The 14795-nt window shown below is 34.9% G+C and overlaps 2 protein-coding genes across 3 annotated transcripts; both read right to left on the reverse strand.

Annotated features, from left to right (window-relative positions):
• Positions 1-37: 37 nt before the first annotated feature.
• LOC135126866 (solute carrier family 35 member F2-like) lies at positions 38-2560 on the reverse strand. Its single transcript, XM_064053061.1, has 7 exons — positions 2432-2560; positions 2081-2384; positions 1874-2027; positions 1097-1253; positions 840-1044; positions 662-792; positions 38-615 (listed from the first exon to the last, which is right to left on the reverse strand). Exons 1-7 carry the CDS (start codon positions 2491-2493, stop codon positions 432-434), a joined length of 1197 nt encoding a protein of 398 aa, XP_063909131.1. The 5' UTR covers positions 2494-2560; the 3' UTR covers positions 38-431.
• Positions 2561-3081: 521 nt separating this feature from the next.
• Positions 3082-9156, reverse strand: LOC135126865 (uncharacterized). 2 transcript variants are annotated; one of them, XM_064053060.1, is made up of 4 exons: positions 8702-9156; positions 8438-8633; positions 7812-8379; positions 3082-7751 (listed from the first exon to the last, which is right to left on the reverse strand). In XM_064053060.1, exons 1-4 carry the CDS (start codon positions 8776-8778, stop codon positions 6988-6990), a joined length of 1605 nt encoding a protein of 534 aa, XP_063909130.1. In that variant the 5' UTR covers positions 8779-9156; the 3' UTR covers positions 3082-6987. The 2 variants fall into 2 exon arrangements, with proteins under 2 accessions (XP_063909130.1, XP_063909129.1); XM_064053059.1 differs by having other exon boundaries at positions 3082-8379.
• Between the last annotated feature and the right edge of the window lie 5639 nt (positions 9157-14795).

Genomic DNA, 14795 nt, shown 5'->3' on the forward strand with positions numbered 1-14795 from the left:
TATAAATATACAAAAGTACGATTTTAATTCGTATTGAACAGTCGTTTACGAACGTTGGATTTAGTGAAAAGAGTGCGGAAGATCGGCAGTGAGTGAAGTCTGCGTAATTGCAGAGTATTTTAGTGACACCAATTTTTATCATGCATTTAATCATTAATGTGCCCACATATTTTTTTATAAACATTTATTTTCACCTTTGTCACTAAATCCCACCTCAAATATTGGCGGCATTCTCCTCCATATTATTCCAGAGAAACATCTTCTGAATATCACTTATCGCTGAAACAATACAGTCCTTTTGCGTTATGTGACAGTTACTTTTTAACGTATTGTAGAATACTTTCTTGTCGCTGCAGATGTATAAAGGATGTCTTTTGTTTTAAAATTTAACAAAGTGTGTGTAGCAGCGCCATAGTACTAAATCTCGGTTTTTATGCACTGGTGGTTTGGGTATTCAAGACATCATGACTGCCATAAAAAGACGTGAATGTGGTATTTGTACTGTGGCTTAAGGGAAAAGTGTCGTTACTGTTTAACGTCCCAAATGCTGAGAGAATCTCGGTTGTACGCTGCGGGCTATCGGTAATCATATGCTCTCTCAATTGACACTCGGATCTGAAAAGTAGTATTTTAGGAAAAAGTACACTTTTCGATTACATACCTTGTTGAATTATTGAGTTGCGTCGTGTGATTAGAAGGCATACTTTGTAATGCAGCGGGTGTTTGCTTGATGGCGTAGATGTAAACACCGGTCATTGATAGTGTGTAAGATAAAAAGTACAAGGCATGGAACTACAAACGTACGATATTAGGAAAGAAACAGAAACGTATATACCAACCTTATAATTAAAAAGTAGAATTCCTACAATTAGTGTATAAAAATTCCCTGAAAGTAAGGATAAGTGTAAGGCTGTTGTTCCCATATTTATTAAAAACACCGAGGAAAAAGTGCAAAACATGAATTGACACGCGGAAAATGACGAAAGTAGTGCACTTGAGCTTCGCCATGTAGACGTAATTAATGTTTGTTTTTCTAAAATCACCCTGTAACAAAATGTAATCGTAGTGTGTGATATAATTAGTAGAAAGTACCAACATTTGTACGCCGCTGAGAATACTCCCAAATAATCCCAACAGTCCTAAGTATTCCACAATGTCAGTATTTTTTACAGACAGTTCTTGAAGTACAGTCACAATTGCAAAAAGAACAGCCCCACCCAAACACAACATATCTCCAACTAATTGATTTTTACCTGAAAAGAAAGGTTCAGTTTAGTGTTACAAAATGTCTTCAAAGGTGCAAAGGACTCTGCTGTGACGTAAGTGTTCTCCTGAAGGTATAATTATTGCAGCGCAATTGAGTAATTTTATTAACACAAAAATACGTTACACGAACCCATGATGTGCCATATTTAATATTATACAAGAGATGAGGAATTTGGTGAATTTTGTTTCATCAAACTTCGCCTGAAATTTTTCTTTTAATTGAATAACACCCTTTTAGAATTTAACCCCATTATAACTTAGTACTTCTATAAACCTCCTCTACAAAATACCACCAAACAAAAGGTTTTACCTGTACGTAGGTATAAGATTTTTAGCGTTATACGCACTTTCTGCTAGATGGATATATGACATACCTATTATTTACAATATAATACAATAATTATAATTAATCGTTTTAAGTGCAACTAGTATCAAAAAATGTCAAACTGTAACTTTAGTTGGTGTTTTCGTTTATCAAATTACTATCTAGCGCTGAGACCGCAAACTTACACCCAATCGATCTTTTAATGATAAGAAGAAGCGTAATATTTGTGTAAATTTGCTGTAGCAGCCCTTAAGTGACTTAAAAGAAGCAAGGGTTGTGTACCGTCGATCTTAGTGTCTTCGATGTTTGCCCAGACAAGGCACCCCACCCCCATGAGACACACAGATACAGCGATAATATGCACCATGCGGTAACGAACACCAAGCACCAGACAGCTTAAGGCCAACGCTACAGGGATGGCGACACAACCGAGCAGCTGAAAGCGACCTCAGTTAAAACAAAATCGTCTAAATTAAGCAAGCCCCCAACCTGTATACTTGTTAGAGTTGTGAACTGGTGAGCAGTACTCATTAAGGTGTTAGCTTGCACATCTATTAAACAAAGCAAAAGATACCGCCAACCTCTAGCTTTGATAATAGAAATGAGACCTTTCTCTCCCCTCCGAAACGCAAGCCAACTCGTGTAAATGGCGCACAAGAACATGTAATGAGGGAAAGATTGGCCCGTCGGTAGCACCCCAGAAGAGCCAGAGTTTATGTAATGAGCCAACGTGTTTATTGCGCACAGCAGAATTGACAAGAACTGGCCGAGAATTATGTTCTGCCAGACGCACCTACAAACAAAGGTTGTATTATGAGGGTATTCACCCTTAAATGTTACCATTTTCCCAGTTCGGATAAGTTGTCGCCGATTTTATCACAAAAACCGGAAACGTCACCCATTATGATGTTTATTCATCGGAAATTATTTGTTTTGACGAGAAGGGCGGGGCACCCCAAACAACCCCATGTTTACAATTTTTTGAAATGAGCGCGCAAGCGCCATTGTATCAATTTCCAGCATGGAGGAAGGAATATAATGGAGGGAGTGAGAGTTCAAATAAGTGATCCCGCGCCAAAATGCGTGAAAGCAATAAAAGGTGCTTCAATATGGCTGCCGCTTCAGTGGCGTATCTTAATAGTATTCATAAGGGGTCCCACTACTCAAAATTATATTCAATGCAAATATTTTTTTTAGAATATCTAAAATTTGAATTTTACTCATAGAAATTTATTTTGTATAATTATAATCAACAAAAAACCCAAATTCACATCAAAGTTTTAATTTTTGCTGCATAATTGTTGCGAGATCTTTGGAATAACATTTAAGGAGATAATATTATAAAGAAAAAACATTAGCCAAGAATAATAAAATCATTATATAAAATTATAAATGACTGGTAGTTACGCTAAGGTTTTGGGGATAGGGTGAGGTTAAAGAATAACAGACGAATTTGTATATGTTGTAATTCTAGAAGCTCGATTTTTTTTTTATTAATCCAATCAATGCATATCATTACTTGGTCTTAGTACCAGTAATCATAGAAATGTTGCCTCAATGCCAGTCATTTTCGGGTTAGCGGTGGGTCTTAAAATAATTTTATTAAAAGGCAGTAAGAGAACTGTACTTTATAATTTGTATAATAATTAATATTAATTTACAAATATGTACTAGATAATAATAACATAAATAACATATATGTTTTTATAGGGTATTAAAAGAATACAATATTACAAAATAAAGATAAATTCACTTAAAGGAAATACATACAATTTAAATAAAAAGAATACAGGATTACTACAAAGATGAGTTCGTTTCAACTAAAGGTTTGATACTTTTCTGAAAAATAGTATAAGAATAAAAAATATATATATAAGAAGAAACAAAGTAAAACGTCAACGCAATCAAATATGTTTTAGATTTTCTCCATATAATAAAACTTAACATGTTGTTTACATTTTTTTTTTAAATAAACCACATTTTGTAACTTTATTGCCCTTTAAAATGAATCAACTTAGTATATCTTTGCCTATCAGAATCTACTAAATAAGACTTACTTTTACAACTGTATTTTATACGCAAATTCAAATAAATATTAATTATTTCTTTCAACAAAAAAGATGTATGGGGGTGATTTCTATGAAGCAATTTCTCACAGTTTAAATTTTCAATGATGTCAATTACAATTTTGCATTTACTAAGTTTGGTATGTACTCGCTCATGTGTTCTGTAAGTTTTTTCACTTTGTACGCAAATGGCAATCACATCGTCACTAGGATAGCTCAATCCCCCCTTTGATTTGAAATCAACAAAACTTCCTAATAAGTTCTCTTTTATACCAAAAAGGCATGATATACATATTTCACATTTCAAAGATTTGGCTAATTTAAAAGCAACAAATCCAGCAATGTAAATCACAACTTCCTCACAAAAATTTGTTAAAGATTCCTGCGTAAAGAAATAATTATGTTCAAAATTAACGTCACTTTCCTGAGTAACTTGTACGTCACTCGTTAATATCAATTGATCAGAATTAATAATATTTTCGAGTTTTTTAATTCGAGACGAACATGTCAAAATATTTACTTGCTCTAAGGGTACACAGTTTCCAAAACCACTGTGATTTATTTCTGCGTGTATTAATAATTTTTTATATGCAGATTTAAACTAACGAGTAGTAGGGTTATTATTGCAGCCCCCTAAATTTCTAATTTGGAAGAAAAAATTTTCCAAATGATCTTGACTGCATTTATAGGTGGGCAGATACTGTAAAATTGACGTTCCTCCATCACCCACTACATATTGTTCATAAATATTTAATACTGCATGTAAACCAGCTACAAAACCTATAAAACCTGTTTTACGGGGCGAGTGAATAATTAAATCTTTGTTAAAAAATCTCAATTTGGATATATACGAAGTAAAGCAATTCACAAACGTTTTTACCTGATTAATATTATACTTATTTAATGCTTGCTTGTAACCAAATTCCTTTATTCTGCGCGAATTCAATAGCGTGTTTGCGCAAAACATTTTCTTATAAATTTTTTCTTATGCTTACACTTATCCTTATAACTATGTCTTATAATTATAACACTCACAATCGTTACTTCTTATATTGACAATAGTAGAATTTTTCTACAATGTCAGTCAGTGTCATTTAGAACTTTAATTAGTTATGTCGCAACTGAAAAAGAAACGATTTCGATTCTCAGAGAGGGAACGTATAAAATGTTTGAATGCATTATTCGACCTTCTTTGCGAGACTGAATTTACAAACGAAGAAGATGTGTGGAAAAAACTTCATGCAGTCGTAAGTGAAGACGAAAGAGAGCGCTTTCAGAACTGTAGCTTCAAATTATTAAAAGATCATATGTTGGAACAAGTAATAAAATTTAGAAAATTTGATGCCGACGAAGCTACAGAAAGTGGGAAAGAACGGATACAGACTGAGTGGGGCGACGCTGTTAGAAAACTTCTGACTGTCTGGTCGCAATATGAAGATGTGGCACAAATGGACATAGAAAATAAAAAAAATGAACGGGGTAAAAAAAGATGCAGTGGCCAAAAATTCGACGAGGTTATGCCTGCAAAAGCAATTCGCCAAGCTGCTCTGCAAAGTTTGGACAATCCTATTGAAACTTGTAATAGTGAACAAATATTAGAAACAGAAGCCACTGACGTGGACAATGAAATATTTTTTCACACTGTTGACGATTTTAATGACACTGATATTGATGGTGAGCGTGGGGGTCGTGAAGGGTTCAACCAAGAATCTAGCAGGGTTTATACAGCGGCAGCACGAAAGACGAGAAATGGAACTAAAGATGGAACAAGTTTTTCATATTTAATTGAAAAAATGAAACGGGAAAGTCAGCTACTACAAGAACAATTAAGATTTAAAGAAAAGCAACATCAAGATAATATGAAAATTCAAATAGAAGAGTTGGAATTCAAAAAAGCTAGACTTGAGTTCGAACAGAAAAAATGGCAAGAGGAGGAAGAGGGCCGTAAAATAGAAAGACAAAAAAATGCAATTTTAAACAGATTTTTGGAAAACATTTTAACACAAAATTTAAATAATAAAAATCTGACATAATTTTTGAAATAATTACAGCTTTTAAATGTTTATTTAATAATAACATATTAATTAAAGGTAATTGTTTGATTAAAAAGAAATTATTGAAAATATTCCATAATATCTAGTGATTCTATATCGAAGTATCGAGAAGTTGTGCTTCCATAAAAACATGTATGCGCATTCGTTAGTAATGCAGCCACAATATAATACTGACCTATTGGTTGCAGAAAAAGTTTTTGATTTTTTTTAAAATCAACAAACGCAAATTGCGTTGTTATTTTACCAAAACTCCATTCTACGCATTGGCGTATTTTGGACATTTTGGTATTAAACATTTGTTGCTGCTCTGTTAAATTATGATTAGAAAATGGTCTTATTAATTGTTGCACTAATGGATACCCTTCGTCACCGTATAAACAAAACTGTGGGCAATGGAGCTTCATTTGCTCTAAGATTTTTGAATTTTTAAGGATAAAAGAGTCATGTCGTCTGCCAGAATACGGAGGACTTAAATGTAAAATGATACCGTTTGGAACGGTGATTGATTGAAATTTCAGACAATGTATTCTTTTATGTCCGCTGTAAACTTCTTTTTGAAATTTTGATGGTCTACAAATTGCCCGGGCAGTACCATCGATAAACCCAATGCAATTTCTTAAAGGAGCACCTTTCTTATGTACGAAGGCAGCCACCTCTGCGAGAAAACCTTGCGTTAACCATATGTTTTTATCAAAATTTAATAATAACTTGGCCCATTTCTTGAATATAAAAGTAACAACAAACTTTAAAATTTTACTGATTGACGAAAAATGTAATCCAAATTCATTTTGCAATCCTTTTAGTCTGTTTGGGTAAGAAAATCGTCTTAAAACGAGACATAATCCTGCAAGACCTATAAATGAAGAGTGTTTAAAAATACGGAATTTCTTCTCGATTGTAGATAATAATAAACCTTCAATGACATGACCATCTGGTGTAACCCATTTTGCAGGCATTTGCAAAGCTTGATGTAATTTAATTATATGTTCTTTTTCAAATCGAAAAAGAAAACGAAAGTTTTCTGGCGGAATGCTATTCATGTTGAATTTAACACACGTATATGAATAACGCTTTTCTGTTAACTCTTTTTGTATTAACTGATGCACTAAGTAGTTCTGTACATCTTCTGTATTGCCAAAAGTAGCCAAAATTTCTAAATTATTCATGGGCAAAATGAATCAATTTGCGTGACAGAAAGTCAGTTCTGCTTGTCAATGTAAGGTTCTAAGCCGTCAGCATAACTGTTACAATTTATACTTATAACTATAATTATAAATTATAATTGTAAGCATAAGGAAAACTTTATAAGAAAAGGTTTTCGCAAACATGCTAATATGTCAAAAGCGTCATTAATATTTAAAATCAAGGTAGCCGTTGCTCCACAGTTCTTAAACTGATCAAGCTGTAAAATATCTCGACAAAACGTCAAAGCTTCAGAGACAGACCTGCTTAATAACTGTGTAGCTAGAGCAACTTTCATTTTTTGTTTAAAAAAATTTATATGTCTTCTACGTAGTTTGTTTGCAAGGTGCAGCCCTTCATTTTCTTGCAGTTCATTTAGAAGTTCTAAGTATTTAAAATCAATAACATTATTCTCTCCATCGACTATTCTTCTTTTGTCACCAAATGTGTTACGTATTAATTTCATCATGTGTGAAGGATCAAGTAAAAGAAGTATATTCTCTTCACCAAAGTTTGTTTTCAAATTAGAAGGGCTAAATGAGCAACCTAATGCAGATGCCATTGACAAATTTGTCGCACAACCATCAAATGTAATATTGCTAATTTCAATTCCTACACTTTTTACTAAAAATAAACACTGTTTTAGTAAACCTAATTTTTGCTCACTATTTAAAGAATGGCTTAAAAAGTAACCCACGGGGATTTTCCAAGAGCCATTTATAGCAACCAGCATGAAAACTAAAGCTTCTTTGGCCTCTTCATTTTCATTTACTTCGATTATACTACCCATATCAGCATATCCATAATATTGTTGCCCATCATATTCAATGCAGCGTTTAATAGCAACTTCATCGAACACTAAAGAACACACAATTTTACGTTCTTCAGCCTTTGCTTTTAACACATCGAATGCCTCACTTGTGAAACCTGGTGCACCATTCACTGAAGAATACCATACAGACAAAGTTTTTGGGTGTGGAAGACAGTCCATGAATTGTTTTCTTATAAAAGAAAAAGCCTTTGGGGAGTAGAAATGTGTTGTAACGGCAAATTTTCTTATTTCTGGCCCATATTGATTTGGCAATGGTTTGTTGTTAATTTTAGCCCACATTCTGCTCAACAGTTCTGTATTTTCCTGAAATTTATTAACATCCACACTGTTGTTTTCATAATAGTTGATTTTCTTCCTTAAACTTGAAACAACATCTTTCAGATTACAAATTTTGCGTTGCTGTTTTGAGGTTCTGCGTTTTAACGTTTTAATAGTGCATTGTTGTTGTGACACTAATGTCTTCAGGTTGTTAATTTGTTGTTTCAGTAAAACGTTTGCACATGTTTTTGTTGTTAAATTTTCAAGTTTCTTTGTAATTTCAAAAACTTTATTAGACAATTCATCTTCTATATTCTGTTGAGGCTCTACCGAAGGTGCGTCACAAACTTCTGTGTGATGCGTTTCATTGCCTCTAAAGGTCACTACATTGGTAATCTAAAATAAATATATGTATTAATTGTTATATCATGCAGCATGTGAGTTTATTTAATACCCTTTCTTCATAAGTATAAGAAATAGTTGGTACTGAATGTGGTCTTAAAACTACTTTCTGGGCTGATGTTCTATCAAAACACTTTTCTTCAAAATGAAATGAACACAGGAAAAAGTTGTTCACAGACACAGAATTTTCTAGGTGAAGATAAAGGAAGTCTGTCCACAGTTTCTTTAATTCAGGTTTCTGGGGACACCTAAAAGCAATTCAAAAATATTCATTAGTCCCTCTTAAGCAAATATTAAACGAAAAAATACGACACACCTGTGAAACGTTATTTTTTCTCTACCAATTGTTGACCTGGAGCCACTCGTAACTTTACACAATTTGCAACTAACCATTTTAAGTTTTTAAATAAACATGAAACGCTTATCGCAAATTCAAAACAAAACGTTCACACTAAACACGAGGTTAAAAGCGAAAATGACAAAAACAGAATCGTACGACACTGGTCAGTGCTGGCTGATGAAATTATTAAAGTAAGCATGCGCGGTGAAGGGCGCGCTAATTGAAAAGAGTAATAAAAGGTGCTTGCACTGGTGCCAAGAATTTACATTGCCGAGATACGGCGCACTCCCTCCATTATATTCCTTCCTCCATGATTTCCAGTGTTCTACAGACAGATTACTATAGTTGGATTCATGTATCTTTTGACACACGTGACCGAAGTATCATACAAGCTCAGACAGCACCTACCATAAGAATCTTTGTTTTAAGGATTACAAGAACGAAGAGCCAGGCAAATAGTATGTCTATCGAAATTAGGCCAAATTACGCTCTACGTCAGTTATTCTCTTCCACAAAGTCCCTTGAATTAGAAAAAGATAAAATACGTAATAAATGCGTCCACATAGTGCGACAGGCACTGATGTAGTCAATCTAGTGACTGATAATAATTCATCGATTTTTCATCAAACGTTAGTGTCATTTTTGGTTTTACTCAGAGTGGTTAATCACAGTTTTTCGTTGTTCTATTCAAGTGTTCTATTCAGTTCTTCGTAAGGTTCGTTGGTTGTTAGGATTCTTGTTTCGTTGTCCTATTTTTTATGATTTGTTATCTTATTTCTTGTTCGTGTTTGGTCTACAACATGACGGGCAAACGTTTGAGTTCCAGTGCCCAGGACATCGTGTCCAACTTTATAGAGTATTTTGCTCTTGAGAAGGAAAACGGTGGTCCTTTAATCTCATTAAATGGTACAGAACGAGTAAGTAAGTAAAAACCACTTGAAGGTTCATGGTTAATAATTTCGCTCAAATTTTTAGCGAGTTGCAGATGCTCTAGGCGTTACTCGCCGAACAATTTCGAAGATTAAAACGCGAAAAGAAAGACTCGGCGTCCTTCCCAGTCCGGCAAAATCACGACCCAATCGGAAAGCACCGAAACCAAAAGACTTGCCTGAGCCTACATATTTGTGTCATGTTGACGTTATGAACATTGTCATCTTTTTGACTAATTACTACAAAGTAGCAGTTATTAGTTCGGACGTTAGCTTTTGGTCACGTGTGTAAAAAGATACATGAATCCAACTATATTTTTGTACGAACATGCGCCACAAAACGCTCGTACGCGTGCGCTCTTACCACAAACACCTGAAGCGAATGTAGACTGGGATTAATTTTGTATGGCTTTTTACCACCAGTTTAACAAATTACGTAAATCAAATTATATATATTTTAAAATCATTTATTGTACATTGTAGAAATAACTTACCTTGAAAGAAAAATGTACCGGAGAAAGCGCGGCTCGCTCGTTTTTCCAGAATAAATTTATCGTTACTTCTTCCTTATCTTTGGTACTGTGATAACCAGGACCACGCAAAAATTCGGTTCTACACTCTTTCTGCTTTGCTGTTTTCTGTTCTGGCAGACAAACGTTATTACAGCAATGTGACGGCAAAAAAAACTAACATTGCGAAAAAACAAGTTCGCCGTAGAACGAAAATGACGATGGAGTTCAAAATGCCTCTACTAATTCAATTTAAACATCCTTTCTCCCTACTATTGTAAAATCTCGACTGAGAACTTATTAAAGATAGATAACAACTTAGGGAAAACCATCCAGTCCTTTAGACAGATCACAATTAAATTAAATAATTATGCCTGAATAATGGATGTACCGTGTGATCAGAAATGACTGAGGGTGTTGGCAGTACTTTTTAAACAAAAATGTAAACTTTTCTTGCGTTTATGTTGGCATAACGGAAGAATTGCGTCACAGATATGTCAATCGTGACAAGCGATAAATTTAGGTTATGTTTTGGATACATTTTGTAAATTAAAAAGTCAACAATCTGTCAATGTTGACAGCTGACATCCGGAAATTATAGAAAACATGCTACCAATTTCAACTAAAAATCCAAACTTGTCAACAGATTCAGTCATTTCTGATCACGCGATAAATCACGTATTTTGTGGAACGGATTTAGACAAAACCTAAAAATAAACGCATCGAAAAATAAATCAAAAATGTATCACTAGAGCATACGGGAAATATATATAAATCGCGTCATCTTGTACTTTCACTTTTGATTTCCTGTATAAAAATGTTAATATAAAACTACTAAAACCCTAAAACCGAAAGAATGAGAATTTCCAACAAACATTGGGGTCTATACTGTAAGGATCCAATTCGAATTTTTAAATTTCAAATGAATTTCGCCCGCACAAGAAACGGTTGACAAGAAGAAGAGGTTGGCAACCAACCACCCCAAAGAAAGAGAGATGCGCAAAGCGAGGGTGGTATTGTCTTGAAAAACGGTCACTTCCTTTTGATCGCTTGGAGAGAACGGTCGACTTCTTTTCGAGCGCTTCGAGCAACAGGTTGTATTTTTAATTGTGAATTATTCTGTGCCTTTTGCTGTTGTGTTTTGTTTTTCCAGTGTTGATCTGTTCCATTGGAAAATCTAGCAGCCCCGTTGAGCCATTGGGTGTTCCTGATTTCTCATCGTTCTTACGACGAGGTTTTTGCGTTCCTTTTGGCGGTAAGCCGTGTCGAAATCTTCGCATCTTTGGAGAGGTATGTTTTGAACACCTGTTTGGCGGCGAGTTTCAAGCCCCGACGATACTTCTGACCTCGTGACGCAGCGACGCGTGCGCTTGTTTTTCCACTAATCTCGTTTTTTTATCTTTCATTTAAAATCCATCGCAGTAGGGCTTTACAGGAAGTGATTTCTAGTTCGGGCCATGCTTTATTTAGCTATATTTGTGAAATCTGTATTTTGGATGGCGGCAAACGAGTTGTTATTCTCACCGTTCTTTGTTCAGGCAGCGGCCATTTTGAAGCGTCCATTTGTTTCTTTTAATCGAGCACATGTTTTACCTGAATCTATTGAACAAAATAACAACATTGTGGGTCATGGGGGGACGTGCCTTTATTCTTTGGATTTAGCACATCGTTTATACAACGCCACAGGATTCATCGTATTTTTGCATCGCATATTTTCGACGCCTATTATTTGGAATGACGAATTCGTCCAACGCCATTTTGCAACTGCAGATTGTCTGCCATGTTTGTTTATGTGTTTTGTTTGGGGAAATGTATGTGTAATAATGGCCCACAATGCAGCTAAATAATTTCACGTTTGAATTTTAACTAATAACTTGACTGGACACGAATTAATATTAATCACATGTAAATCTGTTAACTTTACAATCTTTCACCTCATGCAATTTGTCTTTGTCTCACAATTTTAGCTTCAGTAATTTTCTTTGCTGTATAATTTGAATTGCACGTAAATTTCCATGCTCTGCAGTTTTGACCTAACATGATATTTAATTTGTACAAGCTTATTTCACACCAGATCTTTGTTTTATAAATCTTTGCTAAGTTTTGCTTATGTAAATATTTTGTTGATGAATGTCTCTGTCCTGCAAATTATCTGATGTCCAAATTTGATCTCAAGTAAGAATTATTTGTTGTTGAATTTTCGTAAGAGTGTGTGGCGAATTTAAATGTTGTGTATTGCTCTTTGTTGAAACTTTAACACTTGTTCGGTTGTAATTTAATATTAGAGTCATAGAGATTGAATATTTAAATAAAATTGAAGGTAAATAACACATAACTCGTAGTGTACGTGGGGCGCGCGACTCCTTCTCAAACTGACGGGATTAATCGCGTCACCTGCACAAGTCCGCGGGTGTTGTATAGCTTCAGGGGGCGATCGCGGGTTTTTAACGCTGCCGGTTTCGTGATAGCCGGGACCCCACTACGGATCTGCGATCGTAACCGCCTCGTTTCGCAGGGCACGTTCGTAATGGAGAGATGCGTGTGAGCAGGCGTTGGTGTAGATAGAATCACCGTCGTGGGGGAGAACAGTGACGATCAGGAGTCCCAACCTCTACTTGCGCTACAACGCCTCCTCTGGGTATTTTGCTGTGCTCGTAAATGAAATTGATATATTTTGTTCTATATTTTGTTCGATCGCCACACTCTCATAATGATTCGGGTTCTGCCATCCAATTTACATATGTGTAGGTCTTGTGTTTGTTCGGTTTTCATATGTGTAGGTCTGTCAATTCGCGAGTGTTTTTCTTTCACATATCTTAAGGTGTTTGAAATGTAATAAAATGTCGTCCGGGAATAAAACCAAGGGGGTTTTTGCGCTGAGGGGTAAATCTTCGCAGCGTATTTCCCCCTGTGAGGGTGGTGCCGTTTCCCCCCCTCCAAAACAATTTCTGTTAATTATTTCTTGCGCTCTCGACAGTGTATGCACTTGTATGAAAGAACTTCTTCCCGCCATTTTTCAAAACAAAAAAAAACACACAACGTAGGTTCTCATTTGTTAGACGATCACAGCCAAGGCCAAACTTTGAATTTTTGAATTTTTCGCGGGCCTTTCAAACTGTTTCAAGGTCAAATTTTAAGGCGGGAAGTTTGGGTTATCACAATACTTAAATCACTTGGCATATACTTAGTAAAGTTTTATGACTTAAATGGCTTAAACCAAACCACCCTTATAAGTCAAACTGGCTGTTGTACTGTATTGTATTGTAAGATTTGTTTGTCGCAGCTTACAATAGCCAGTTTGACTGAAGCCCTTTAAATCACAAAAATTTTACTAGGTATACATATGTTAAGTGAATGAAGGATACTTTTTTTTCTGTTTATGACGTTGGTTGTGGTAGTACTTCAACAATATCCAACGAATGAATTTTCCTGTTAACTACTAACTTTGTAGCCTTCTGTACATTTGAACAAAATTTCGGTTCTACATTTTTTCTGCTTTGCTTTTTTCTGTCCTACAAAATGCACTTTATGCTTTCACTTAATCCACAGATTTTGCATTCTCCTTATTTTCTTTCGCTTTTTGCGTGCGTCTCAATAAAAATTATTACTGATTTTTTGATATTTTCCCTTTTTTTTTTTGAGTTCAAAATTTTTCAGTACCTATACCGGCTGTCTGGAAAATAGCGGATTAACTCTTCAGTACGTTATACTTATACGGGGGTTTCGGGAGTCCCAAAAAAATAATAAAAAAATTCTTTATAATGCAGATAACGAAGAAAACGTGATTTTATAAAAGTAAAATTGGCAACATTGTACACACCTAATGCGCGAATACCTCCGGCTTACTTTCTGGTTTCCTAGTAACGATGCTGACTGAAATCCACCTTCGCTTTATATCAGTCAAACATTGTTGTCAAATGGAAATTTATCAAATTATTACAAAAACAACACAGGCATATCTTTGTGCATTCTAACTGAAATGGTAATTAAACATGATCATGGGCGAGAAAAATAAACAATGTACACTAAAAGTTTTACTACTAGTTATTCCGATAATGAATGAGTGGTTTAGTTGTTAAACGTAGCAAAAGAAGCAATTTTAAAATCATTATAACTGACCCAAAATGTGAGAAGGATTTTTTTACTATTTTTCCCAGACTCGCCAGTTGATTGTTAAGAGCGTAGCGGAGAGTTAATCCGCCATTTTCCAGACACCCGGTATAATAACCGAGCTATGAAAACAATGTAAATACAAATGTAAGATACTCTAGTGTCATTCGATTAAGAAACAACATAAATGTCATACTGATTTGTGATAACCCAAACATCTCGCCAAAATCTGACATGTGGACAAAATTTTAAAATGCGTTCAAATGCAAAGTGGTGAAATTGCATTTGAATAATTTGAATTTGAAAAAAAATTCGTTAAACGTAGGCAACCATGTGTACGTTTAGTTCTTTTCTAGTAGTGGGTAGTTCTGCTAGGGAATTTTAGTTAGAGGGTTGGTAGAAGATGCTCGGGTTGTAGAGTGAGATGAATGCAACCACGTGGTAAGTTAACTAGGTTAAGTTTAGTTGGTTTGGTAGTTAGAAAAAAGGGAAGGAACCCTTTGTTTAACGACAATTAATCGC

The sequence above is a fragment of the Zophobas morio genome, unplaced genomic scaffold (genome assembly GCF_036711695.1).
Source record: "Zophobas morio isolate AGI-343-1 ecotype UQ-CSIRO unplaced genomic scaffold, CSIRO_AGI_Zmor_V1 ptg000011l, whole genome shotgun sequence".
NCBI classification, from domain to species: Eukaryota; Metazoa; Arthropoda; class Insecta; order Coleoptera; family Tenebrionidae; genus Zophobas; species Zophobas morio.